The 27403-nt window shown below is 44.3% G+C and overlaps 1 protein-coding gene across 1 annotated transcript; it reads right to left on the bottom strand.

Annotated features, from left to right (window-relative positions):
• Positions 1-2: 2 nt before the first annotated feature.
• On the bottom strand, positions 3-26747 carry tmem266 (transmembrane protein 266). The gene is made up of 11 exons (XM_069686444.1): positions 26189-26747; positions 24738-24846; positions 17753-17941; positions 7057-7211; positions 5159-5232; positions 4180-4236; positions 3899-4037; positions 3254-3369; positions 2534-2726; positions 1746-1808; positions 3-1664 (listed from the first exon to the last, which is right to left on the bottom strand). The coding sequence occupies exons 2-11, from the start codon at positions 24749-24751 to the stop codon at positions 1027-1029; spliced, it is 1638 nt and encodes a 545-aa protein (XP_069542545.1). The 5' UTR covers positions 24752-24846; positions 26189-26747; the 3' UTR covers positions 3-1026.
• Positions 26748-27403: the final 656 nt, after the last annotated feature.

The raw sequence follows: 27403 nt of genomic DNA, 5'->3' as shown, positions 1-27403 counted from the left end.
CAACAGTTTCCTTTTATTGGATTTATTTTGCAATGCCCTCTTACCATGATCAAGATAGAAAATGCCTGCTGACAGTACAATAGTTAGTTTATCTTGAAGGTTCATGCTGTAATTCTCTTGACATTTTATAGTCCCTCACTCTTTCTGGCTGTGAAGTCGCAATGAAACACATCCTGAAGTATTTACACAGCTTCTAAACATTAAAATCATAAACATTTTAGACCTGAACGTGCAGGTAGATCTTTCATCAATGAGGTGCGTGAGGGACATGCTGTAGTTTGCAAAATCTCAGTAAGCACTGATTTGATTCATTGCACCTCGTTAAAAACTCCAAATTACTTGATTCATCCTCCAGTGAAAAGTTTGCCGCGCTCTTTCGAGTCATAGAATTTCGATAAAAATGTTAACATCGCTAAGATAGAAAGACAAAGATTAGAAAGAAGTCGAGACTGATCCAATGTACCCTGCTGCAGTCCAATCAAAGAGGACTGTTTGTGTGTTTGGAGACAAACACTGACTATCAAAACAGTTGATACACCTGCACTTGTGATAGATCCATGCCATGTAGCTTGCAGGATATATCCAATATACGATCTGATCAGTGTGTATCAGAGGAACTAAGCCCTCAGCACCATCCCCTGACCGGTTTCACTTCGAAGAAATCAAACCACAACTTAACATCCTATATCATTTTTTTTCTGCACAGGCCAGTTGTCTGAAAATGTTGGGCTTGAGCCTTGTTGCTGGTTTCTTTTGGTAAAATTCTTCATAAAACTCAAAAGTGTTTTTGTGAGTGTCAATTCCTGATAAGTGGTGCCTGATGACGAGTCTGCCTCCTCCAGTCTTCACTCTCCTTGCGTTTTTGTGCTGCTCCTGTAAGTTCATCCTCTTACATCCAACAGTACAAAGACCATAACCGTCTTATGTGCCAGTGACTCCCAACAACACCAGAGTTTAGTAGAGCGTTAATTTTTGCAGCTGATCTGAAGAGCGAGTCCTGTGACGTTCCACATGTCAGGCAGAATCTTATGTCTCTGACAGGCGGCCGACTGGGCCGTCCACAGGCTCCATCATCCTGTACTTCTCCTCCAGAAGAGGCTCGTTGCTCTGCAGATGGATCAGAGGCTTAGAGTGCAGCCCGACTCTGCTCTCCTGGTTCCTCTTGTTGTAGATATTGAGCCTGTGCTCCAGCTCGGGGCTGGTTTTGGTGGAACCTGCCGGGCTGGGAGGTTTCAGGTTGACAGGGTCCAGGCCTTTCTGCGTGAGACAGGAGTCCTCGGTCAGAGAGGAGAGCAGCTCCTGCACCACAGCGCTGGGACTCCCTCGCGGCTGGGTGCCCAGAGCTAGAGGGCTGCTGTAGGGTGGAGGATAGCAGCGTTGGTCGCTGTAATCCGTGGAGGTGGAGGCCTCGCGCACTGTGGAGCTGCAGTCTGTAGTGGAGCCAAGGGTGTGGCTGCTGATGCTGTGCTGCCGGGCGCTGAAGCTGGTGCAAGACACCGTGGTGGTGGAGGCTTCGCTGACCGAGCTGCCGGTGCGCTGCAAACGGCTAGACAGCACCGCGTCAGCACTCACCAAAGAGGAGGGCAGCTGGCTGGGGTTGTTAGGCAGGTGCACGTCTATGGCTGCTGTGGTGATGACTCGTGCCGGGTCTGGGATCCCCATATCTACAAGAACAACACATAGCCTGAAAACACTGTGGTGATGCATGCGCTGTAGAAAAGAAACGGGGTGTAGTTGCTGCTCACCACTGCTGGGCTCGCTGTAGTACTGGCTGATGTAGTTGTTCATGTCATCTTGACCATGGTGATCTGAAGAGGATAGAAGGTGTCATTTTCAAATTGCTTGTTTTGTACCACCAACAGTCTAAAAGCCATTTATTTTACAAACATATAAAACGGTATCTTGTGTACACAGCTTATATTAATTTATGATATTAATTGTTTGAACGTCCCAGGAGGCCACTAACTGTGACGGACACCATCTCCAGATGATCAATACACCATGAGGAGCAGCCCCAGTTAAAAGGGTGTCTGACTATAAACACTGTAGCTCAGGTGCATGGCAGGTCGCGCTTTGATTTATAGCTTTGATAAAGGAAAGGCCTCCCTGTTTTGAGCCCTGACATCACCTACGCTGACAGCGCTTTGTTGCTTTAAGCCGTGTAAGTTATGACCTGTCACTGTGTGAGAGGTTTATAGTCCATCTAGGTGTGGCACCAGAATTTTGATGTGGATTGTGAGACGAATGTTTTTGAGAAGAGTGTTATGTGTGTCCACTATTTATACACTGTCCTACCTTCTAGCACAGAGCTTTGATTGTGCATATGTTTGAGACATCATTTCTAATTTAATCTTCCCAACTAGCCCAAAGAATTTAAACCTTGCAGTGTCTCCAACATTTCAGCCAACTCCTTGCTAGAAAGGCTCAAGCCACTGAGGGTATTCTAGCCTTTAACTATCCACACCACAGCCTGGATGCACAGAGGTCTCTGATCGCCTGCTTCACAAAGGAGTGTGGTGTTCCAGACGATTACCTGCAGGCCCCCCCGGCTCTCTAGCTTTGGTTGGCCCGTGAGGCTCGGAGGCCCCCGGGGCCAGTCCGTCCACCTCCTGGAAACTGCTGCTCTGTTTACCCCACATGTGGTGGATCTGCATGGCTGCTTCACGTTCTGCTACCAGATCCAGGTCCTGCTGGGCCAGGTGGGCCCTCAGCTGCCTGATTTCAAACTGACAATAGAGACAGGGACGAATGGGAGAACTGGAACACACATTTATTTTAGACATTCAAAGTAACGCAGAAATTCTTAGGATAGTTTAACCCAAACAACATAGTGTATATTCTGCTCACTAAGATTCAATCCACTAATGCCCAAGCGTTTTATTTGTGTGTTTGTGTCCCAGACACCACTGCACACTCTCCTTCTCTTCTTGGTTGATATCTGAGAAACACAGAGCACTCAGTGGATGCACGCTTAAGCTGCTGAGTGATATGACTAAAAAAACAGAACTACATTATTACATTGTGAAGTAGCCAATAGACTGCTTTAAGATAATGCACAGTGCTGGCTATCTGATATCCTTAAGACTTCTGTAAAAGTATTATGTAGTGATAATATGGGATCAATTCTGAAGGCGGCTTTGCAGATTGAATTATTTCTTCTTGCGTTGCGCTTTGCTGCCCTCCTCTGGTTACAAGCAGCTTTAAGTTGTAAGACAGGAAGTACTTAGGAGATAAAACAGATAAGAGGACCTACCGCCTGTTCCTGGCAGATCTGGGTGAGACGGTCAAGCTGCTCCTCCCTCACTGCCTTGGCCTTCTCATACTGCTGGATCTCCAGCTCCATCTCCACCTTTACCTGCAGCACGTAGGCTGAAACAAGAGGGCATATTAGAGTCCTACAAATTAAACATTTAATGTTGTAGCTGTTAATTTTGTCTGTGGATCTTTATTACACACAGTGTGCTTCATTCACTGGCAGATGAAGAGGAACTACCTTTTTGAGGTTGTGTCAGAAAAGGCGCTCATTTGATACGTTTACAGGCGTAGGTTTGAGGTGTGTAGCGTTGTGTGCACATACTGTACTATATTTACAAACCACAAGGGGGAGCAACTCTGTTAAATAAAGCATTCTTCCCATTAGGTACAAGGCTCTGAATGCACCTAAACATACAATCACTGCATGTTGCAGCTATAGCTTGAGCTTTAAACCAAACCATGTATTACAACAGATGTTGTCCTATCTTTGTTCTTGGTGTAAAATACAGGAATAAAACGGAAAAAAATAATCAAACAACCTCAAGATTGACTGTTGCCGATACCGCAGAGAGCACACTGCGGTATCTATCTCTGTGACCTGACAGTAAAGGACGCAGGGGACATCGACTCCTCCCAGCCTCACCGTCAATGATCCTCTTGACCCTCCAGATGCGCAGCGTGATGATGAGACCGATAGCATCCCAGGGGCTGCTGGGGCCGTTGGCCACTGTGGAGGCCACCATGGGGGCCAGAGAAAGGACGATGACAGCTCCATCAAACACCTGAGAAGAACACACACACACACACACACACACACGGTTGTTTTTCTGTCTGTAGCTTCCACTGTGGTATGACATTGAGGGAATGACACTGCAGTGAAAGGGGCTCCGAGTAACGGGACTAACGGGACCCATGGGAGCTTACCTCTACTTTGTTCTCTATGTAATCCCATATCCCCAACACCACGATCCTGAACACCGTCTGAGACAGACAGAAGGACAAAGACGGGGACAGAGAGCAGGTTACACACAATGTAAGACTGAAATAAACAATGACAGCTAACACACACTGCGTAGTATTTCAAAATTACAAACCTGACAGACGCAGTGACAATTAAGATTTCTTTCATCCCTACACCGGTGGTAATTCATCAATGACATCATATTCACACTGATCACAGGTGGTGCGATAGGATTTCATCCACACAATTAGAGATACCGCAGGTAGATCTTCCTGCTGACGCAGCAGGGGCTGTAGAGGGCGAACCACTCTCCCTTTGTCTCTGTGCCTCTTCTGCATTTATCCCCTCGCCCCCATCCTCATATTCAAGGTGGCTCTAGAGGAAAAACCTCCCTGCTGTTCCTTCTGTGCCAATGTATCACCGAGAGGTTGCTTTTATTGATACGTAAAACTCCAGCTGCACAAGAGTTAGCGGCGGGGCGGTCTGGTGTAGGGAACTAAGACAAATGTGGCTTGCAGTAAAGAAAACGGTAATCAATACAGCACACCTGCAGCCTTGAAATTATTTAAAACTAGCAGCACAGAAAAGCTCCATCTGCATTTTAAAGTGTTTGTGCTGCGAATCAATGAAAAAAGCAGAGAGGGGCCGACTGTGCCAGCTCTAACAACGGCAGATATACACGTCTTTTAAACCTGAACACTGATGTGGATCTTTGTTGTGTGACTTAGCTGTCACTTCCTTTAAGTACGCTATTAATGTATCTCTCCTCATCAGAATCTAATCAAGCTGTGACAGAGGTCATGGGGCGTTTCATGGGGGTTGTTAGTATTCTAATGAGGATCTGTCGGTGTACTTCAGTGGCCTCACATACTGCACAACATAGCATTAATGGACAGGCCGCTGCCTCAGCTGTAAGTGAGACTGTGGAGCAAAGAGACTCACCTCAGTGAAGAACACAGAGAGGATAGCCAGGCTGATCCAGTGGATGATGCTGGCAAACTGGAATGCATTATTAACTGTGGGATAAAAACAAAATAACTGGTTATTGATTGGAACAAAGATAGTTTCTGTGACATGAAAGTTAAAGCTGCAGAATGTTTAAAAGCCTCTACATAAATGGTTAAGTTGTAATAATTAGCAAAGCATAAATGCACGTACATCATAAATGTACATGCATGCGTCTGTATCTTCCTGTTTATTCATGAGGCTAATTGTGGACAGCCTCAAACAGCGCTCGTCTGTCAGCGGAGGCATTTTTCTTCATGCACCACCTCTCCCCCCATCTGTCTTTGTTTGCTGTGTTCAGTGATCTGTCTATCAGTCCATTCATCTTCCTCTAGTCCTCCCCGCATTCATCCTCCAGCCAAGTCTGTATCGCCTGATTTCTTTGTCTGCTAATCCCCCTTCACGCATTTGTCTTACTTCTCCTTTGTCTGCCCTGTCTTGTCATTCAGTCAGTCTCAGGGGAACGTTAAAGACTTGACTTTATTTGGATACTGCATGAGCAACATTTCTGCCAGGTGTGCTCATCACTCAGCCCTGTGACACCAAACAGGTCGGGACCTCTGAACTTCCAATGATGATAAATGTCCGATGATGTAGATGAAGGTGACACTAGGGAGACATGGTTTGCAGTTCTACTTCGACCAACTGACATTTTGTGGTAAATGTGGAAAACTAATGGGAGGGTTATTCCCCAGACTATGATTGGTCAGAGCCGCAGGTCCGCCGATAGATCACTAGATATACCGTAGATGTACAAGGTCAGGCTAGCGGTTAGCGGCTAGCAGACCCTCTGCACATTTTCACATTCATCCTGTACATGTCTTTGCTTTGTTTCAGATCCAAAAACTGCCCTGAATTATATGACAAACATCATAAATCATAGTATAGTGTAGTATACTGCAGTATACAGTGCAGTGCAGTATAATACAGTATAGTATAGTGTAGTTTAGTATAGTATAGTACAGTACAGTATAGTATGGTATGGTATGGTGTAGTGTAGTTTAGTATAGTACAGTATAGTATACTACTGTATAGTATAGTGTAATGTAGTTGAGTATAGTAGAGTACAGTACAGTATACTACAGTATACTATAGTATAGAACGGTAGCATAGGCCTATTGTATTGTATTGTATTGTACAGCATAGTTAAAAATAGCATAGTATAGCATAGTATTGTATAGCATAGTATAATACACCATAGTATAGCATAGTATAGTGTAGTATGGTATCATATCGTATTGTATAGCATAGTTTAGTATAGCATAGTATAGCATTGTGTGTTATGGTATCATATTGTATAGCATCGTAAAGCATAGCGTAGTATAGAAGCTGATATTGGCTGATATAAAGGCCTGGCTAATGTAGCTCTAGTAGCTCTCTACACAAGTACAGTGGAGCATAGAATAGTGAGGTTGTGCTTATTGTGTCTTCCTATGTTGCTATCATTTGCTTTTAATCAAGCCAATGAAATTCCCACGACAGTTTTTTGTCAACCTGCGTTATATTTTTCTGTTTCCAATGTTTTCTTTAAAGCATAATGTCCAAATCTTCACCTTTTGCCAGAAACCCTTCGGTCCAAAGTGAGTCTAACAAGATGTTACGCACATGATCTATCTGCAGCTTAGTGTTCGTGCTAATGAAGTTCATGTGACCTTACTGTTTCGTCATTGGTCTCTACTCCATGCCTCCATTGATCTAATGGCCTTGTATAGCAACTAGAAAACATTTTTCTGACCACACATGCTGAGTGTAACAAACCTCCCCAGCAGTCCTCAAATCCACATCCTTATTATCAATAATCAATACAAAACAATCAATACATTAAGAACACTCACACTGCAGCAGCTTGGTGTCTATGAGCAGCTCCAGCGTCAGCAGCAGCACCACCAGAATGACACAGGCCACCAGGAAACAGTTAAAGCCCGCCGACAGCAGACAGACCTGCCACAGCGCTGCCCTTCGCCCACAGCAGGGTTTCAGCCAGTTCGACCTGAGCCGGGGGGAGAGAGGGCGAGAGACAGAGAGGGGGAGAAAAGGTGGTTAGGTACAAAGAAGATTAATGGTGGGCTTTTTTGCGGCATTAGTCAAAAATGTTAAACAGGTGCAGAGTGCGGATCTGACCGGCAGAATCCAAGGTCAAACCAATAAAACACAAGAAACACAAATCATGAGGCAAAGTCAATCTTCTTTCCCCATTTTATGTAAAACAAGGACATTTACAAACCAAGACAAGGGTACAGAAAGAAAGGACAGAATTCAGACATTGATGTGGAATGATGATACAACACATTCAAATACAAAGACCCAACAAGTCAGGCATAATGTATAGTTAGCAGGTTAGCTTGGAATGGAACCTCGACAGAGTCACCAGGTTTGTCTCAGCCTGAAGGGGTTCCTCAACGATAACAACCTGCTCACTATACATTTTCCTGCTTATTACACGTCTACCTTGTTACGAAACAATAATTTGACATATATTAGTATGTTTGGAAATTATTTTATTACTTTAAAAATGATTATATTTCCATTTTCAGTTTAAAAATAGTCTGTTACACTCATTGTGAGATCTGCGTCCATAGCAACGGTTAACTCTGTAGCCTTCTGAAAATGAGCTAACTGAGCTGTTTTTACTCACATTAAATAGAAACATATGCCCTTATGGTGAAGTAAGTCCCTGTCACAGTCTGTTGACATTTTTTTTTTTCATTCACTGTCTTCAAACACCGCTGTATCCCATACTGTGTTCATTTTTTCTTTTCTCCCTCTGTGGACAGACCGACGTCAAATTTACTGGACTTCTTTCCGTGGATTGATATTGATTACAGTTTATCCTCTGGATTGTGTAATCAGAGCCAAATCCCTAGCAACGGTCTGTTCTTCATAGCAACGGTCTGTTATCAAGAAAGAAGGGACCTTGGAATGCCGTAATTGACCAATCAGAATCGAGTATTTAACACAGCTGTGTAATAATAGTTTACTTTACTTTAATTTACTGTACTGAGTTGTGAAACGGGGGGAACAAAATTGTTATTTAACAAACACCAAAACAACAATAAATAGACACCGAGCACAAAATGGAAAGGTAATAGACTTGGAACAGGATACAGCTGTATACAGTTTCTTAGACAGTTTTTGACTGTCAAATGAAAGTGCAAAAAGTTTGCCCTCCCACTCCGCCCTCTCCCCACAACGTTCAACCTGGATTCTGCTCCTTTATCAATCAGTCAACGTTCTTCTAAACACTGTTCAGCAGAGGGCACTATTCTGCATTTAAATCATACAAATTCAGAGCATGCATGCTGAAATTGATTTACAATCCTAACATGAATGTGACGCATAAATACAGGATCTGCTGGCCCGAGATGATTAATTAAAATCATTAAAATGAGATAATTCTGCTTGTGCATTCATGGTGTCATTGCTTCTTTGCCCCTGTCCTCATCTCTTTATGAAACCATACTTTCCGGCCTTTTCTGCAACCTTCCTCTTCCCATTAAAGCTCACTGTTTTGTTCACGACCAAGCAATGAAGTCTACCAATTAGAGCAGCCATTAGTTTGTCGTGCCTGTTTCTGGAAACAGATTACATGACCGACCTTCAAGCATTAAATAATTTGATTTTGTCTCACCAGAACATGCTTGATATAAATCAATAGAATCCATGCCTGAAATGTTCCCCTCCCTGCTGCTTCAGGAGAAAAGGTCTCTGGCTGAATGCCAAACTGGGCGACTGTTTCACCAACAAGCAGGCTGGTAGTTAGCTCACTGGCTATGACTGACTGACTCGCTAAGTGACTGCCTGGCTGACCGCACGTTGTAGCTCACCAGGCATGACAGAGGGGCTGCATGTGCACCATCTGGAGGGTGCAGTCACACACAGCCAAAAAGATGATTGCTTTGCTGGATGACAATGCCTTCATCTAACAATGTTTATACTCTTATACCTGCGTGCCCGGCTGTTTGTTTGATGGAGCATCAGAGGGAAGGGATGAGGGGGAAATTTGGGTTAGTAGTAAGACACTTCCTGATCCTGGAATCTGTGTTTCACATTCCCACTATGATTTATACATCATTGGTATATATTTTCCATTAGTTTGGAGTGTGCCTGTGTCCCTTGTGTTCTTTCCCCTTGTCCAGGTACATTGTGCCTGAGGATGTGAGTGTCAGACCTGCCTTAAATCCATCCCTGCTCCCCCCTTCAGCTTCCTCCAGTCAGAGATTGTGACTGACTGAGACTCCTGGGGATGTATGGTCAATAAATAATGACAAATCTCCGGGAGTCACTCCGGGCTTTCCCCTTCCTGATTCAGCTCAGCATGCTACACCAGCGGCACTCAGGTGTACTCTTAGAGAGCAACACGCACAAAAAAAGAAGGTGTGTTTCTTTCAATATAGCAGCTTTCCGTTGTCACCTGTCCCCCACAGGAGGAAAGCTACGAGCAATGTCTGACAGAGGACAAGAGAGGATGCAATTTATTCCACTCTGCTCTTAGTTGAGCTCAGAGTGAAGGAGGCAAACACTGAGAGAGGAAGCGGGGGGGGGGGGGCAAGCCGGTTCAAAGGCTTTGGGACTCGTCCAAAAGTGAAGCGGAGAGAGCCAGGAAGGAAGAATGACAAAGAGAGAACAGAGAGGGATGCAAATTGAGTTAGAAGGTTATTGAAGCATATTATTATTATTAACTTGTTTCTATTGGTGACCACAGCGCTACACACACCACACGTTTCAGGAAGGTGGTCACATTTCTTTACAAGTGGTCACAAAAACCCAGGTTAGCTTCTCGCATTTGGAAGTAAGGGTTCATTCATTACTTTATAAATCACTCACCAAATTGTCAGAGTGCTATGGTAAATGGACTGCATTTAGATAGTGCCTTTCTAATCTTCCGACCACACACGTCAGCATTCAGGTGCTCAGTATCTTGCCCAATTATACTTAGACAAGTAGACAGAAGGAACTGAGGATCAAACCGCTGACTTCCGCATTGGAGGGCGACCCACTCTACCGCTGAGCCACATCGAAATGCTTGTAGCAACTTCCTGAAAAGCAACACGACATGTTCGGATATCACGAGATGTTTAAAAGACCCAAAGATTTTCATGTAAGACAACAAAAATAAACTGAAGCTGAAAAAAGGGGATGCTTTCTAATTTTGCTTTAAATAAAAATATATACTACGGGGCGCTGCTACATTCCTCAACACTGTGACTGAATGTGTCCCCATGTTTCTCAGCTAGGAGTTTGTTGAAAACAATTCACCTTAACCGAGAGATATCAAACAAACAAACTAGAGCTCCTCTTGAGTGGCATCATTTTTTCAGTTGCATTTGAGCTACATCTATCCCTCACCAAGGTCAGCACAGAGGCTGGCCACCGTGTCAGTGCTCTCCCTGAGGCTAACCAGCGCACTCAGCCCTCTGCAGCCGCCCTCACGACCAGCCAATGCCAACAGATTAGGAGCCCCACACCTCGGGTGACGGAGAGGTGGAGGAGGGTAATGGTATCATTAGCAGACACCATGGAGACTTTCCCCGGCTCAGATTCGTTCCACAAGGAACAATGTCAAACCCCGTCTGCGGGTGGAGGAGAGCCAAGAAAAAGCAACATTTACCTAATGATACACCTAACGCGCAGTCACAGGACATTTGTGGACCATTAGTTAAAAGATGGAGTAGCACACGCTCGCTCACTTACCTTAAGGACTGAAAAGATGATTTAACTCATACTGTGTGGAGTCATAATTCATTCAGACCTCACCCACAAGCCGGGCAGAAAAGGTATTAATTTAATAAACCTGTAAAGAAAAACCCTGTCTGGAAGCAGAGTAAATGGCAGTGATGGATTACTCCCAGCTCAGAAACTTAATTTTAGGGAAATCACTTTAAACCTTGAACGCTGAGGACCTGAAGTATTTATGAGGAAGTGAGGCGGCTTCAGTGGTGGAAGAAAATCACCTCGCTCGCTCACAGGGTCACGGCAGGAGCGGATCGACCGGGCAATAACTTAAGGGTTGCTCACGCACGCAAACACACACGCACATGTTTAGAGCATTGTGTGGGGAGGAAATGAAAGATGCAGGGTGGCATGTGCTGCGGACAGGTTCATAAAGACATCAAGAGGCCTGCAGCTGCTGCGGTAACACACCGAGGGAAGATCGAAGTGCGCCTGACAGCGGCGCACAGCGAGGGGAGTAGATCATGAGACTGATCAATACTGGCCACCTCAAGATGGAAGTGATGGCATGCTGTACATGACACCGGCTGCAGCAGAGCGGACAAAGACATCAGGCAGAGTGACGGGCACAGAGGAAAGTGTCCGCTCGCTCTGCTGGGGCTCTTTCACAGGCAGGACAGAGCTTTTGGCTCCGGCCCCAGATAAGTGACTCTCCTATCAGAAGGAGCATCTTTCATTATACTGTCCCCTGTAATTGAGACGGGACAGGATACAATGTAAAGTCATTAAGTACAAGTTAAATGGAAATTAAATCAGAGGTGGTGCTCTGTTTCTGTGTTAAAAGATGCAGTGGAAGTGCTGCAACAGGAAAAATTCATTTAGAAGTAATGAGTATGAAAAGACTCTATCAACTCGTCCGTGGTATTGATCGTTACACGCACACATAGACAAAGCGAAACGCTAACCTCTCCCTCAAACTGTTTGCAAAGAAAGGCCTAAAATAGTGTCACTCTGACAATGCAGAGCAAGGCCTCTAAATAATTGATTGGCCCTCTTGATTGATGTCTTGATTGCACATTTACAACAGAGCAGCTCTGCTCGATGAAAAACTCCAGCACATTAGGGTACAGACTTGTGGCAGCTGGCACACCATTACATTTGCTTCCTAAATGATTCATCAAGCCACGGGTCAGGACTCAGATCAGTGTGCCTGGCGGCCATTCATTTATTCATGTACACCTACAAATAACGCTTTTATGAATTATTCTAGGAAGAAAACTTTGTCACTTTAGGAGAGTTGCTCCTGTATTTGACCCATGCTCCCGAAAGTTATCTCAGTCTGTGTAAAACACGAGTTGTGAGTTCAAGAGTCATTTTTCCTTTCAGACTGAAACATCATCAAGGATTTTTAGAGACTTGAAAAGGTGAGAGTATCAAGACTTTAACACACAAAGATGAACATGAACTTCACAATACCTGATCAGTGTCGGCCTAATAGGTTGGCAATGTTTTACAAATGACGAATACGTATTTCAGTCAGACAACTCACGTTGTAATAGACCGTTTATTGCCGCTTGTGCCCGGCGTCTCGGCTCCGACCTCATCACTCCTCGCAGATTTATTTTACATGCAGAAATTTGAGGAGTGATGAGATAATATCTTAACCCCTCCCAGCCGGAGCCTGCAGGTGGATGCTGGGGCTGAAAGTATGAGCGCAGTACTGATGCAGGGCAGTGTTGACAATGACAGAGCAGAGAGAGAGAGAGAGAGAGACCGGAAATCTTGCAGCGTAAATAGACTAGATTGGGAGGACGTGTGTGTCAGGTGATTGTGGAGAATGACGCATGTCAAGTGTGAAATCAGTGTGTGAAGTAGCTGAGCTAAACTAGCCGTGTATAAAGTTTGTGAGTACCTTTATTTGTCATTGATCATTTGACAAACTGTGTTCTTTTTCAAGTGGCAGATCTCATGAATATCTTGACTGAAAGTCAGCGAGAAACATGAACCCAGGGGAAAAGCTTTTGAATTTAAAGTGCGTTCAGTGTCATATAGTACTCTGGCAGCATTGTGGAGTGAAACAACTTGACTCAGGTTTTATTTGTCCTTTAAATGTCTTGCTGTCTGTACAGATATCTATAAAGCCCTGTGGTTCCCCCAGTAAAAACTTCAACCAATTCACACCAATCTGCTGAAGTCAGCAGGCTCAGGCTGCAGAAATGGACCACAACAGTGCACCTGCAGGCAACTCCACAGAGGAGGTTTGTAGACTTCCAATTCTGACTGTTCAAACTCTCTGTTACACTAAACTATACATAAGAAGTAGCACTTAGTTCAGTCTCAGGTGTGTGCATTTTTTCCTTTTACTTGAGCTCTTTTGATTCCTTGGAAAGAACAGGTGGATCATCAACTCATTGCCTGTATAAGATCTGCTGAGTCATCTGTGTTATCACAGCCAAAAGAAGCAAAAATGCCCTGAGTGAGGAAAACCAGCTAAGCAATAAATATGCTGAATAAAGTGAAGTTATCATGGGTAATCAATTGTACATCTCAGAGCTTCCATGTCTCATCGCTATTAATCTCTTCAGGTTCACACCCAGGGGATTAGCAAACACTTTTGGGGCAAATAAACAAATCACATGAAGGCGGCTAATCAATTACAGGTGCCAATAACAAAGTTTTGGCTCCAGCAGTGTATCTATTTATAAAAATGCATGCAGCTTTCCAGTTCCACTTTCCCACTGGTTTCCAAATGCAACCACCTCCCCGCTCCCAACCCAGCAGAAGAGACTCAAAGCCGATCTTTGCCAGAAAAATGGGCCACAGATACTAAGCAAATGGAGATGGATGGGGCTCCATGTGCGGAGCAGCAGACAAGCTGTCCCTGATAAATGGGTTTTCACCAGGACACTTGATCTCTCTCGCTCTCAGCCTAAAAAGCAATCTCACACTTTGCATGTCTGTGAATATTAACAAACCCTCAAACCCTGCACTCAAATGTCATCTATTGTGTCGCACATGGTGCCAGGCGAGAGAGACAATTTGATGGAGAGGAATGTTCCTCTGTGTGTTTGAAATAGAGTCAGGGGTGGAGGAGGAGGTGGGGGGATCTTACTCTCTTTTCAGACATCCATCAACACGGAGCAGGTGTGGTGTGGCTCTGCTTCTGAAGCCCCGTGAAATATTGCTGCTGCCAGGATTCATTGTAGACGCTGGCAGGGTCTCTCAGTGCTTTAGTCTATAGTCCACATTTTTCTTGTTATTCCATTCCACTTCAACCTTCTGTATTGTCAGCCTTTGGGTTTGATGATGTGCATGTTGACGTAGCGCTATAGTAATGCATTTCAGTGAGTGAAAAGCTGCTCGAGAACATTTCATCGGGGAAGTCTGAACACTCTGCTGAGTAATGAATCAATCTAGGCTGGACTTCGGCTTATCTAATATCTGACATTTCACATGGCGCTCCACAGCTACCAACTCTGGCTGTCACCGTGCGCCACGGCACGGGGTTAATCCCACGCTACTGTCCAACATGGACACATTAACATTCATCAAATGGAGCCAGCTGTGTGAATGAAAGCATGGAGCGTGGTCTCCTGCTCCATTCCTCCCTCCATCCTTCTCTTTATTCCCTCCTCCGCCTCCTCTCTCCTCCAGTCAAAGCGGCAGGTTGACCCATATGAACCATCTGTCATTGATGCAGAGCCTCACACCTCTCAGTCCGGCCCTCAGAGATCAACAGCATATGCTGCTGCTGCTGCTGCTGTGGGCTGCGGGGCTGATCTGGGGATGATAATCTCGCACAAGTGCAGGATATGCAGCCTGTAACCAGGCAGGGAGGTGTTTTCCAGGAGCCTGAACTCCATCTGGTCTGGAGATCACAAAGACATTAAGATAGAAGACAACACAACACCTTGCTCCTGCACCTTTGTATAGACCCCCCAAAATGTGTTGCATTCACATGTACTGTTTCCAACATAAATCATTCTTTCAACTGGACACATCCAAAACAAATTAAAGGCGAATTATAAAAAAAGTAGCTAATAAAAGCTACATTTTGACATGATAAAATAAAACAAATTACATAATACCATAAAACAATTAGATGTCTAAAGGTGGATTCAAAATCACACCACCCTCACTGAGTTTCTGGTAAGTTCTGCAGAAGATGGCGCTGCCAAATATTCTATCAATACACCCATCCAGCTCAGCACTGCACAGAATATGCAAGTACTGTGTGTGCCCCTTGTAGTCCGCAAGAACATCCACCTCCTACATAGTCGCCCACGGCTCCTGATAAAGAGCCACGAGAAGCTGCAGTGCAAGGCTAAATGCGCATCTCTGGTGTGTATTCTTCTGCTCTTTTTTCACGACCACATGGAACAACACAAAAACCAAAAGGCCTCATCAAAGATTTAGGCTCAGTTCACAAGTACTGAACGCTTTCTCTGACTGCTGGTATGGAGCTGTTCTTTGGCTTTAATGCTTTTTCTTTCACCACGTCCAGATCCAAACCAAAGCACCGACCGAATACCAATAAAAACCAAACAACAACAATTTTTCAGATCAAGCCTGCACCTGCTCGTGCACCTGCTACCACAAGCACATCCACAAAATATCATTACTAAGAAGTCATCTAGCTGCAGAAAATAAACTGTCCTGGTAATCACCAACACTGAAGCACCAGGCTGCTGCAGCACCAGTAACAGGGCAATTAAAGTGGGTTTATATTGTCCATGATGATACGTTCCAAGAAGGCATTTAACATTAAACAGGAGAGGTCGCACCGCGGTCATTTAAAGGGACAGAGAACGCCTATCTGTTGTTTTCTGCACAGTGATTGTCAGCAGACCTTTCTCTGTCTTGTCTTTCCATTTTCCCTCCAGGATATAGTTTTATAAGTTGCAGTGGCCTATGATCATAAAAACCTTATCCTTATTTTATCTTTGAATTTAAGGATTCTAAGGTGTTCCTGAGATATCCAATTCACAAGAATGGTATGGGAATGGGTGCTGGTTTAGCTCAGTGGGTAGAGCAGCCGCAGGTTCAACTCCCATCCTCAGCCCTTTGCTGCGTGTCATCCCTTACTCTCCTCTCCCCATATTTCCTGTCTATCTCCAGCTTTCCGATCAATAAAGGGGAAAAAATGGTTTGGATTCAGTACTGGAGCAAATGACCATGATGTTGAAGTGAAGTTGACCTTGTGGTTAAAAAACATTATCACTTCATCATTTAATCCTGTAAGACATTTGTGTGAAATTTTAAATAATTACTGTGCAAATTCTTGAGTTTTTTTTTGTTTTTCAGAGATCATAAAGACCTTGACCTTCGCCCTTTGACCATCATATTCTTTTCCTTCCAGGCATTCCTGGTTAGATAGCGTTGAGACCAAGAATGACACGTATGGACATGCTAACCAAAGACGCCATGCCTCCAGCCTATTTTAAAAAAGTTTAAAAAGAGCTGAAAGAGCTATAAATCTCTCAGCCTGTTGCTTTGCTATTAAGGCCTTTGATAACTTGATAGATTAATAATCTTGCCTGATGCAACACATCCCACCTTTGTGTCATTCCTCTGATGTTAAACACATGAGTCACAAAGGCAGCCAGAGCCCGCAGCAACGAGCTTGCTCTGTTGCTTTTTCCAAGTGCGCTTCCAAAGAACTGATGTGTGTACGAAACTGTGATGACAGGTACGTCTTGGAATGCCTGACCTGAGAATCAGGAATTCCAATCTAAAAGGCTCGTGAAGAAGCTGTAACACTCACACGGGTGACACTGTTTCCACTAGTCAGCTGCATGCCTCCCAGCTTCCAGGAATCTGAAGACAACATGTCTCTGATCAGATCTTAGTTTTCAAAATAAAGACGACCTGATGAATCCCACAGAGACATGTTTCAGCGCTGCGTGACTTTTCCACTGCGCGATGCCAGATCCCAGTGGACCAGGGTGTCATATGGGTCCATACGAGAGTGCCCACTGTGATGATAATTTTGCAGGGCTGCCATATCCTGCCCTCTGCTGTGGTATTGCTAAGCGTGCGTTTTCTGCCCTTTGTGTGAGCGGCACTGCGTGAGAAAGATCTGAGGTAGAATCAGAGAGTGGGTGTTTGATACAGGACCCATCTGTCCCTGCCCTCTGTCCCACAGAGCTATCGTCCCGGACCGGGCCAGAGAGAGGCAAAGTCCAGCAGGACACGGTCATCTGACACACCGGGGCTTTGATGGCGAAATGCCGGATCCTTTAATTAAGCTTATGCTGTTTGTCAACTTTCTCTGCATGGATGCCAGCGTTGCAGCATGCCAAAGGGCTGTGAGTCACGCTTCCTGAGTGCAAAGCCGTGCACTTGCTGCAGGGGGGCTCTGGGAGGGGTGCGTCCTGTCCTGAGAGTGCTGGGCCCGAAGCATGGCGATATGGTGATAAGAAAACAACACGAAACCTGGACAGGCAGGCCTCATGACAGAAAAAGCAGCGCCACAGGGCTCTGACATTTCAGGAAAGCTACAGCGCTAACAACACGCTTTGTTTTTTTGCCAGAAATCGACATTATGGACAGAAGCCTGTCGGGTAGCGAGAAATTGCTGTGTCATGGAGCTGAAGTGAACACATCAGTGGAGACATTGTCCATTTAACACGGTGACACTGATAGATTCATCGCAGAATATCCTCCACTGCTGGACTCTAATATAAAACGGGAGGATGATTCAATACGCCAGGTGTAATTACAATGTGCAACAACAAGAGTGATGGCAGCGCTCTCTCTGCCAGGGTAGCTTATAGATTATGCTAACTGTATTTTTGCCTTAATTGGAAGCTAGATTTCTAACTAATGACTATAACCCAAGAGTGAAATTGTTGGACCTACCCCTCTCTGTTGTCCTCTTCATCCGGGTTCGAGATTAGCTGAGATCCAGCGAGCGAAATGTCCAAGGCGGCCAAAGGCAAGTCTCTGTAGGCCAAGCTGACCAGCTGGACGGGGGCCACGCACTGGTTGTCCTCCTCCACCTGCTGCGAGATCACCTCCAGCTCCGAGGCTCGGGCCTGGGGAGGAGCCCTGTGGTACACAAAGACACACACACACGACAACCAGAGCAGCATTAGAGACACTGAGTTTTTGTATCTGCAGAGTCGATGGCAGGAGATGGCAGAGTTGCAGTGCAAGGTTGTACGCTGGTGTGCTGTTTGTTTGAATTAGCGATAACACTCACTTGGAAAAGGCTCAAAGTAGCAGAGTGTGATAATAACTACAGGGACGATGCTTAATTTTGATGAATGAAAACACAAACATGGTGTGAGATTTCTTGTTTCCAGTGTTTGCTGGCATCGTCAACAAGGACACGTTTACCTGGCGAGTGATGACAAGCTGATCTGCAGGAAGTATGCACATTTGCATTCCACACAAAGGGGAACAAAACAGTTTAAATTTAAAGATTATTGAATTCAAGCTTTAACTACAAAGCACATCAATTTAACTTTCTTTCAGAGCACTTTTTAAGGAGTTTATAATCGTATTAACCCTTTCTGGGCTGTGGCTCTCCCTGTTGGTGCATTTAGAGTTGCTCCAACACTGGATGAAACCACCACCCGTGTCATTTTTCTGTCACTGAGGTCCTTAAACTTAAGTGTTCAGGGTGGGCTGTGATCACCAAAGCTCAGCCAGTAGCGGACAAGGAGAAGTCACCCTGGAACAGGAGCCTCACACGGTGTTGGCAGGCGTCCCAGCGCAGCCAGCGTGGAGGCATCAATAACTCCAGTGCTTAACGGTGGAGGAAGGCATTGATTACAAGGCAGAGGGAACAAAGGCCATTGGGCTGGTGAAATTCTACAACCTCTGCGCTGGAGGTGAAACAAAGTGGGAGGAAACAGTTAGTAGAAGATCACTGAGCAGATCCACCTTCATGTTAAATGTTAATGTAAGCAGGCCTGGAACAGGAAATAGGTCCTTCTTTTTCCTGGCTTACTTCTTGACTAAGGGCAGTTTAATTTACAACCTCGAAGGTTGATTTTGTTATTCATTTCCTCACATGTAAAATATCTTATTCTTATGTCTTTACTACATAAAAATATCTTGACCTTCCTCCCTAGTATCTGATCTTTTGCTATGCTAGTCCGACTAGATGTGTTGTTTAGCTTGAGGGTGTAACGCTCATATATTTACATGCTCGCCACAGAACACGCCCGCACATCCCAGTGTTATCCGTGGACTTGGCACCTCTGACCGACCACAGCGAGGACGCTAATCAGTCATGACAGACACAAACTGTTTAGTGCATCAAAATCACATTTCCAGACAATCACAGACCGGGCCAGGAGCCATCATGTGCAGAGCCCAGTGGAGTGGCTGTTTGCCATCCTGGGGAGGGAGTGGAGGCTTCACATCTGAGCGCTTTGCTCCCTTCAACCATGCAGGCAAGGACAGCCAGAAGCATGCTAAAGGGCTGGGGTCTTTTTAGAGGCATGTGATATTAGCAAACGCCACAGGGAAGCAGAAAGGTTAACATAGAGCATGTACAGCTGGCGGGGAAATCTCGCACCCATAGCTAAGGCGAACAGTTGGCCCACAAGGCGCAGAGAAAAACATGCTTCTGAACTAGCTCATGTTTCTAAAGGCTGGCCTTGTCTTGGTATTTTCCTACAGCTGTTACATGAACTAGTTATATCATATTATAATGCAAAAACACTTAAATCAATGTTTTTATCTAATCAGGCCAGCTATGTAAGGGATACCGATATCAACCTGCTCACTATACATTATCCCTTACTTATTATAGACTGTGTTAAATGCTTGGTTCTAATTACAGCACTCAGAGGTCTGTTATTTCTTGATAACAGACCGTTGTTATGAAGAACACACCACTGCTCGGGATGCAGCTCTAATCACACAATCCGGAGGACGAACTGTAATCATATCAATCCGCCGAAAGAGATCTGCAACACTGAAGACGGCACATGAAGTAAACATTAAACAAAACAGCTAGCTTTGCAAATATTAGCTTGGTTAGCTCATTTTAAGAAGGCAACTGAGTTAACCGTCTCACTGTGAGTGTAACAGACTATTTTTTTTGTGTATAGTGAGCAGGTTGTTATTGCGGAGGAACCCCTTCAGGGTGAGACAAAACCCCCTCTGCTTCGTGTTGGGGTCCTGCTCGTACTGTCGGGGTTAACAACCTGCTCACTATACATGATCCCTTACTTTAACACCGTCTGTTCTGCAAAGCAGTCAGAGACCCGTCTGTTATCGAGAAGTAGCAGACCTCGGAATGCCGTGATTAACCAATCAGAATCAAGTATTTAACACGGCCATGTAACACTATAGTTATAATTCTGTTATGATGCAATAGGAACAACTTTAACTTATACACTGCATGGGTCAAATTTATATTAAGTTCTACGAAATGTGTAATCTCTCTTTTAGAGAATACTGTAGGTTTGGTCTGTGTAATTATACCAGGGATGCATATTAAAACCCCCAGCCTTTTTGCATTGAACCACTAAATCAGCATGCAGCGATCAATAGATACATAAAATTATAATAGCCTGCTGAGATCTCTCCTTCTTCTGTTCTAACTCATTGACTGCACAATTTAGAGCTGTTTGTCATGACTTGAGAGGCGTAACAATAAATTACACAGAATGTAAAGCCTGGAAAATGTGTGATCATTATTAATAGTCTTGATGATGCCTCTCATTTACCTCTCTTCTTACCGAGACACTCCCCAACTACACATATCTTGGAAATACTGTACCTACAAGAACACCACATTTCCTATAGGAACTTCTTCCAGGCAATACTTCATATTCCATAGATCTGAAGTTTAAATGAATTTCACTTGTAATCTCTTCCGGCCTCAGTTTTCTGCAGTCTTTTGTGAGAAAGGTGCTCAAATTCCACTGAAGTCCGATACAGCTGAAGTCAGCAGAAGGCAAAACTCATTTATATCTTTTAACTCTGAATACAAGAGCACAGAAAGGGGGTTCGAATTATGACATAAGATACTTAAGGAGGGACTATGGAGCTTCCAGGACTGTAGCTGAGGACGAGTAAACGGACAGTCAATAGGAAGTCTGTTCGAATAACCTGCTAGATTACAAAATGATAAGAATAAAACCAGCTGAGACTAAAATTAGAGTTCATTTAGAGTCTTTTTAAGACTAAAAAATTTATCTTTTTAATATGTTTAGGTCATATTTCTTAGTATTTTGGCTCTTATATTTTGTAAGATGATTGAGATGAGATGATCGACACCTGCGCCCAGTTTACCCCTGTATTGTGTTGGCAGATAATATATAAAGTCAAGTCAAACTTAACATTGACAACAGCTTATGATTATTATAATACTATGCCACTCTAACAGAGGGCAAATCAACGGTCAAACAGACCATATTTCATCTTTTCCATTAAGGTGATAAGAGGTGAGATCGATGCCTGTCACATCTTATTATAAATCTCCTCTTCAGAGCGATAAATTCTCCGCTTCTGTCACTTCAGTGCATTTCGAATCGCTGCCTCAGCATGAACTGGAGCTTTGAACTGGAGGTTTGCAGAGGGCATCGGTATCATTGTCAGTCTGAGCTCCCACTGCCACCGTATTTCCCGCCAGCTGTCTACAACCCCGGCCGCTCTGTCTCACCCAATAAGTTTGTGTACGGACACTTGGCTGCTCCTCGGTGCACAGCAATTCACTGCCCTGATATCATCAGGAAAGCGGGACCAATGTGCCAAATCACTTCTACAGATTTCCCAACAGCAGCAGCAGGCCCGACACAAGCTCCTGACACAGTGGTACATTTGTGAGATCACATCTTCTAGGCAGCGTTTGCTCTTTCAAGGTCCAAGGGGAAATTAGAGCCGTTGACAAAACCGCTGCACCATTGAAGAGTGAGGGTGTTTTGTTGGTCTTTGGAGAGACAGTTAAGAGAGAGAGTGCTTCAGCTTTGAATCTGTCCTTTTATGTACATAAGACAAATTTAATCAACAAGCAGAGAGGATGACGGCTGGAACATGAGGATTTACTCAGCAAACATCAGCAACATGACCCAATGAAAGGACGGGCTCCAATTTCATATTTATATATATATAGATATATAGATATCTATAGTTTTCTTTAAAAAGTGACTCCAACAGTAATAGTGCTTCGTTTGGGACTATTTTGAGCTGCAGATTAATTTGATTTTGATGACAACAACAGTGCCCATGTTCATCCTAAAGATGTCGTCATGTGTAACAGTGTGGCTCACTAGATTTGGACAATGTTGACGACTATGGCACACATGAGATGGATTAAATTGTTGACAACGCAGACAATATTTTTTGATGGGAACAATTAATTGTTGGTTCTGGTCTTCTCTTTGGATTTGTTGACAATATGCTTTAAAAGACATAATATACTAAAAGAATGAATTATCTTACAGAGGAATCGTGTTTTTTAAAAGGGCATGAAAATCTCTTAATAGGGTTGCACGGTTGCCTCACAGCTCAAATGTTCCTAGTTTGAATCCCGGTTCGGACAAAGTGGGCCTTACTGTGTGGGCTTTGCATGTTCTCCCCGTGCATGCGTGGGTTCTCTCCGGGTACTCCGGCTTCCTCCCACAGTCCACATGCTCGTTGGATTTATTGGTGACTCTAAATATGAGTGTGAAAGGTTGTCTGTGTCTATGTCGCCCAATGACACCTGGGATAGGCTCCAGGCCCCCGCCCCGCAACCCTGCACAGGATAAGCAGTATAGATAAAGGACGGATGGCAATCACTAAATAATATCTAAGCAATTGGAAAGTCTCACTAAAAATATATATGACACATTATAGCCTAAGATTTAACTATAGATGTGTAATGGCAATGTAGCGCATTGAATTAAGAGGCTCTTATGTGAAACAACATCAATACGACTGTATAAAGAATGACATATTAATAGTACATTTCTTTGATGCATTTGAAATAAAGAAACTGAGAACAGCCATTCTTCATTTCTATATCTAGAAGACTTAAAATGATGAACAAACATAAATAACAGTTGCTCAGCAGTGGACAGCTAAGCAGACTTCATTACGGCGATAGGAGAGAGGGCTGCATTATGCAGAGAAATTAAATGCAGCGCTTGGCACAGGGTCATGTGACACCGAGGTTAGTTACAGTAAATGTTAGCTGACCTGTTTCAAAGCCACTGGGCTCCTCCGGGTGTGTGTTCCCTCTTTGTGCGCTGCATGCTCCATACCCGTACTGGGCAAACAGGACGTGCACTGCCTCATCAGCGTGTTCCTGCATCCTTTGTGTTTTGTTTTATGGTTTGTGATTGCACACTCTGCTTTGGAATTGTTAAGTGAAATATGCAAGATTTATCTCCTTCAATTTGTTGCATTGGGGCATCTAATAATTTCCCATCATGCCCCCTGTTGTTTCCACAGCAGAGATGCCACAGGGCGACAGGGAGGAGAGAGAGAGAGAGAGAGAGAGAGAGAGAGAGAGGATTTACAGCAGCTTCAGGTCTGAAAGAGCAGGGGTGAAAATAATTCCAAAGACCTTTGTGTGCATGAGAGTTTCCCATCTGTCTCCTCACAAAGAGTCACCATCACCATTAAATCATTCCTTTGCACGTCTAACCAAACATTCTCTCGGTCATCTGGTTCTTTTGCACCGACATTCTCCTTCAAGTGGACTTGTAATCAACCTTCAGATGTGTTAGTTTGCTGCTCTGAGGACTGGACTGAGATTTCTGTTGGTCTGAAGCAGCATCCTGTGCCTTTAATCAGAAGATGCAGCTGACTGAACCCATTCTGCATTCACCCTTCACTCCACTCCACTCTACTCCACTCCACCTCCTCCCACTCCGCTCCGTTCCCCAGGCTCCCTCTCTCTCTCCCCTTCTCCTAGCCCCCACCCGGACTGCCATCAGAATGCAGGGCCTGTCTGCAGGACCACACACGGAGTAATTATTAATAAGAGAAGATGACAAGTGAACATCCCTCCTGAATGCTAAGAGACGCCAGCGGAGACTGGAGATGGCCGGTCACTCTCTCTCGCACGCGCTCTCAGAGATGCTGGACCAGGCCGAGCTGGGCGTTCCTGCTGATCCTTGTTCAAAATCATGCACAGGAGGGGCGTCAGAATGTGCAGGTCCCATTCTGCTAATCACGTCCTTTACTTTTGCATGTGTGTCTGACAACATCACACAAAGGATCACTTCACATATGGAACTCTTTGATAAAGGGTAACGTGCGTTTTTTGAATCAAGAAACAGCCATTGTGTCGCTCTCTTCAAAGCCACCAGACTCAATTGACAAAACACTCATTTTTAAGCAGCAGAACACGGGAGTTGCTGGTCAAGGCTGCCTCGTTTGGTTTGGTTGTTCTTAATCTTGTGTGTTACACAAAGTATTTAGCTGGACTCAAACTTACCAATTAAAACACCAAAGTCAAACAATCACTCAAACAAACTAACTGTTCGAGGCAGCAGAGGTAAAATGGCTGTTTTTGTCAATGGAGTCTGGTGGCTTTGAAGAGAGTTTATAAGGGCTGTTTCTGCTTTCTTATCTTGACAAAAATGTCTACCTCTGTTGGGATCCTTTCTGTAATTTTGTCAGACTCTTAGAATAACGGTCTGAGCCTTGTAAAAACAAACAATTGTAGTTGATGTATTTTGAGCATTTGCCCCTAAGGATTATGTTACAGCCATTAAAGCCTGTTTTGCAACTGCTGGCGAAAGCAGTCTACTTGAACCATTCCAAAACTGTTTGCACCTATTAGTCAGTTAGACTTCAAAATTTGTAATAATAGGGCCCAAATGTAAAAATAACATAATTCCCCTTTAAGATTTCATGCCCTGCTTTCAAATACAACTCAGGTTATACTTACTGAGGGTTGCTCATGTTGAGGTCTTGTTCCTTCAAATAGACGTCCACGCTAAAAGACCCAAAGTGTGAAATGTGTTTTCACCACTGCAGAGACCTGGCTCCTACCACTCCTACAGGAAACCCAAAAGAAAGATGTGATTACGACAGAGAAGGAAATCATACAGCAAACTCATCTCCTTATAGGGAGATCTTGATGTTATGATTGGGCGCTTCGGAACAGCAATGCATCGACCTGTAGGGGAAGAACCGCTGTTTCCAAGGTCAAACAGGTTCACGGTTTATCTCAAAGTCATGAAATATGTACATACAGTTCAGTAGTAAAAAATGCATGCAGAATTATCAATGAAGTATCAGCGCTTTCACTTTTCCTGAAGGCACCCCGTCCTAACTTCAGCTTTAGCTATGCTCTGTTTAACTATTTTCCCGGGGAGCACTAAACTGTAATGGATTTTAAATCTCCTCCAATATACGCTCCGCTCTGTGAATCAGGGGCTGAGGAACATCACACCTCTTGCATAGCAAGTGCAGCAGGATGCTAGCTCTTTGTGCCACAGGATAGAGAGCCATTGATGTCCAGGTCCATTCAATGAAAGCACCGCTCCAGCTGCTTTGCAGAGAGCAGACATGACATGACTGGACAGGAAAGTCACAAGCACAAACGCAGACTTTACTTTAACGTGAAAAGTGTGATAACAAAATAAAACTCTCAGGGTTTTAACTTAAATATGTACACGTTAGCTTTGATCACACCTTCATGATTTGACACAATAATTCAGGGGAAAGAGGAGAAGAGGAAACATTCGGATACAGGCAGGTGAGGAGTCAGCACTGGGAGCCGCAGGAGACCACAGCAGAGTAATGTAGTGAAGCACAGCAGATTAAATGCTACTCAGGATAAATCAGTGCAGGTCATTCAAGGGCTGAGAGTGACACTGTTTCACTGCAGCATCCCCACAATAATGTGGTCCTTAGCATAAGAGGGTAAAACACCCAACACACTTTACAGGTGACTTTAAGGAACATCTACAGAGGAGACCAGAGAGGCAAGTGGGATCAAAGGTGTGTGTGTCTCTGGAGATGATTTACTGCAGAGAGGTCAAATTTTACAATCTGCATCTTGAGTTGATTACTCGATCACTTAAAGTAGAGTCTCCAGTAGCCGTAGTGCTTGTGGTTGTCCACAAGGCAGACATTTTTACTATTTTATTCCACCACAAGCCCACAAGCACTGTGGGCTATTTATGCCCCAGCTCTGTTCATTTAACCATATCAAGATGCATTTGCAATCATTTAAGTCGTAGCTACATGAGCAGTTACGCATGCTGTTAACATTTCCCACTGTACCCAAAGGCCACACAGTCTCATTCCTGTTTAAACCAACACTAATGCATCAACTACCCAGTGCGCTCTAAATCAACACCGACTCGAAAAGAAGCCCAAAGACACACTAACCTCTTATGTTTCCAGCTCTACATCGTGCAAAGTGTGGTCGTGACTCCTTTGCCCTCGCAGTTAAGATGATGGTAATATCTCCCTCCTCGCCTGTGATGGTAATGATGATGATCGGTGTGAGGGAAGCTCGGATCTTGCTGTGTGTAGGCTGCGATTCCCCCTAAATTTGCGTTGGCCGAGCACCCGTATCGCCTCTCAGAAGACAGCGCACGAAGAAAACGCCTCCTCCGGGCTGAAAGCAGCATCCTTCAGCAGAGACGACGACGCTGTCACTGAACCAGGGAGAAAACCACATCTAGTTCCGAGGGAGGCATAATGTGCTCGCAGGGCTTCCCCCACAATCACACCAGGGACTCCATGTGCCCGAGAAGAAGAAGAAGAGGAGGCTCGCGACCGGGAGCTGTCCAGGTGCTGAAAACCGGGATCCAGCGGCGTCAGATGTGTGACGAGAAGAGCCGTCAACGCGAAGGAAACTAGGCTAGATTTACCAAAATAACCACGACACAATTATATAAAACAAAGCATAAATGTAGTCCAGAACCACATTTAGTCATACGAGCCCACGTCTCTGTTTCTGTGCCACCCTGACAGCGTCGACGTAGAAAAACACTCTCGCTTCACTTCACCTCTTGAGCTTCAGAGTTCCTCGCGATAACAACCCACCCGCGCGAAAAAAAAATGCTAATACTGAAACAGTGACCTCGAATGTGTTTTTTGGCGCTCAGTTGTGAATTCATGGTGTCCAACTGGCTTTCCTGTCGTTTTCAGCCTGCATAGTCTTTCTATTACTCCCATGTAGACTTGCTGAGATATTTGAGCTGTGTCCTAAAAATGTGGCGCAGGAATGAGGGCCCCGGAAACACCAAAATAGGGTCAGTACACAGAACGTAAAAAGAGTGGCAATAGTTCTGGCTTAATTCACGAATAAGCTTTTTATTATATAAATAATTTACCAATGCATTATAGTTTAGTGGCTTAAAGGCAGGCAGAACCTTTTGGAATAATTTCTCTGGTGCATATAATTTCTGTTTGGTAAAATTACATTAAAAAGTTTATCTACCAATAAATACTTTACAATACGTAATACACCATTAAGTCAGCCGTTAAATATGTTAATATGTATTTAATAAAAGGTATTTACAATAGTTTGTTAATGAAAGATTGCCATTAGATTTCTCACAACCTGGCAACCCAAAGATTGTTTTTATGTGGTTA

This window comes from Semicossyphus pulcher, unplaced genomic scaffold, assembly GCF_022749685.1.
Source record: "Semicossyphus pulcher isolate SPU_LCO1_2020_fin unplaced genomic scaffold, fSemPul1.0.p SCAF_8, whole genome shotgun sequence".
NCBI classification, from domain to species: domain Eukaryota; kingdom Metazoa; phylum Chordata; class Actinopteri; order Labriformes; family Labridae; genus Semicossyphus; species Semicossyphus pulcher.
The sequence above is the reverse complement of the archived record's forward strand: the minus strand, read 5'-3'. Positions and strand labels throughout refer to the sequence as shown.

Excerpts from the sequence above, each read along its gene's own strand:
- tmem266 (XM_069686444.1), bottom strand. Across the intron at positions 7,212-17,752 it reads GAAGAGGACAACAGAGAGGG|GTCGAACTGGCTGAAACCCT; the intron begins GTAGGTCCAACA and ends CCCCCGGCTCAG. Across the intron at positions 2,727-3,253 it reads AGATCTGCCAGGAACAGGCG|TTTGAAATCAGGCAGCTGAG; the intron begins GTAGGTCCTCTT and ends CTCTATTGTCAG.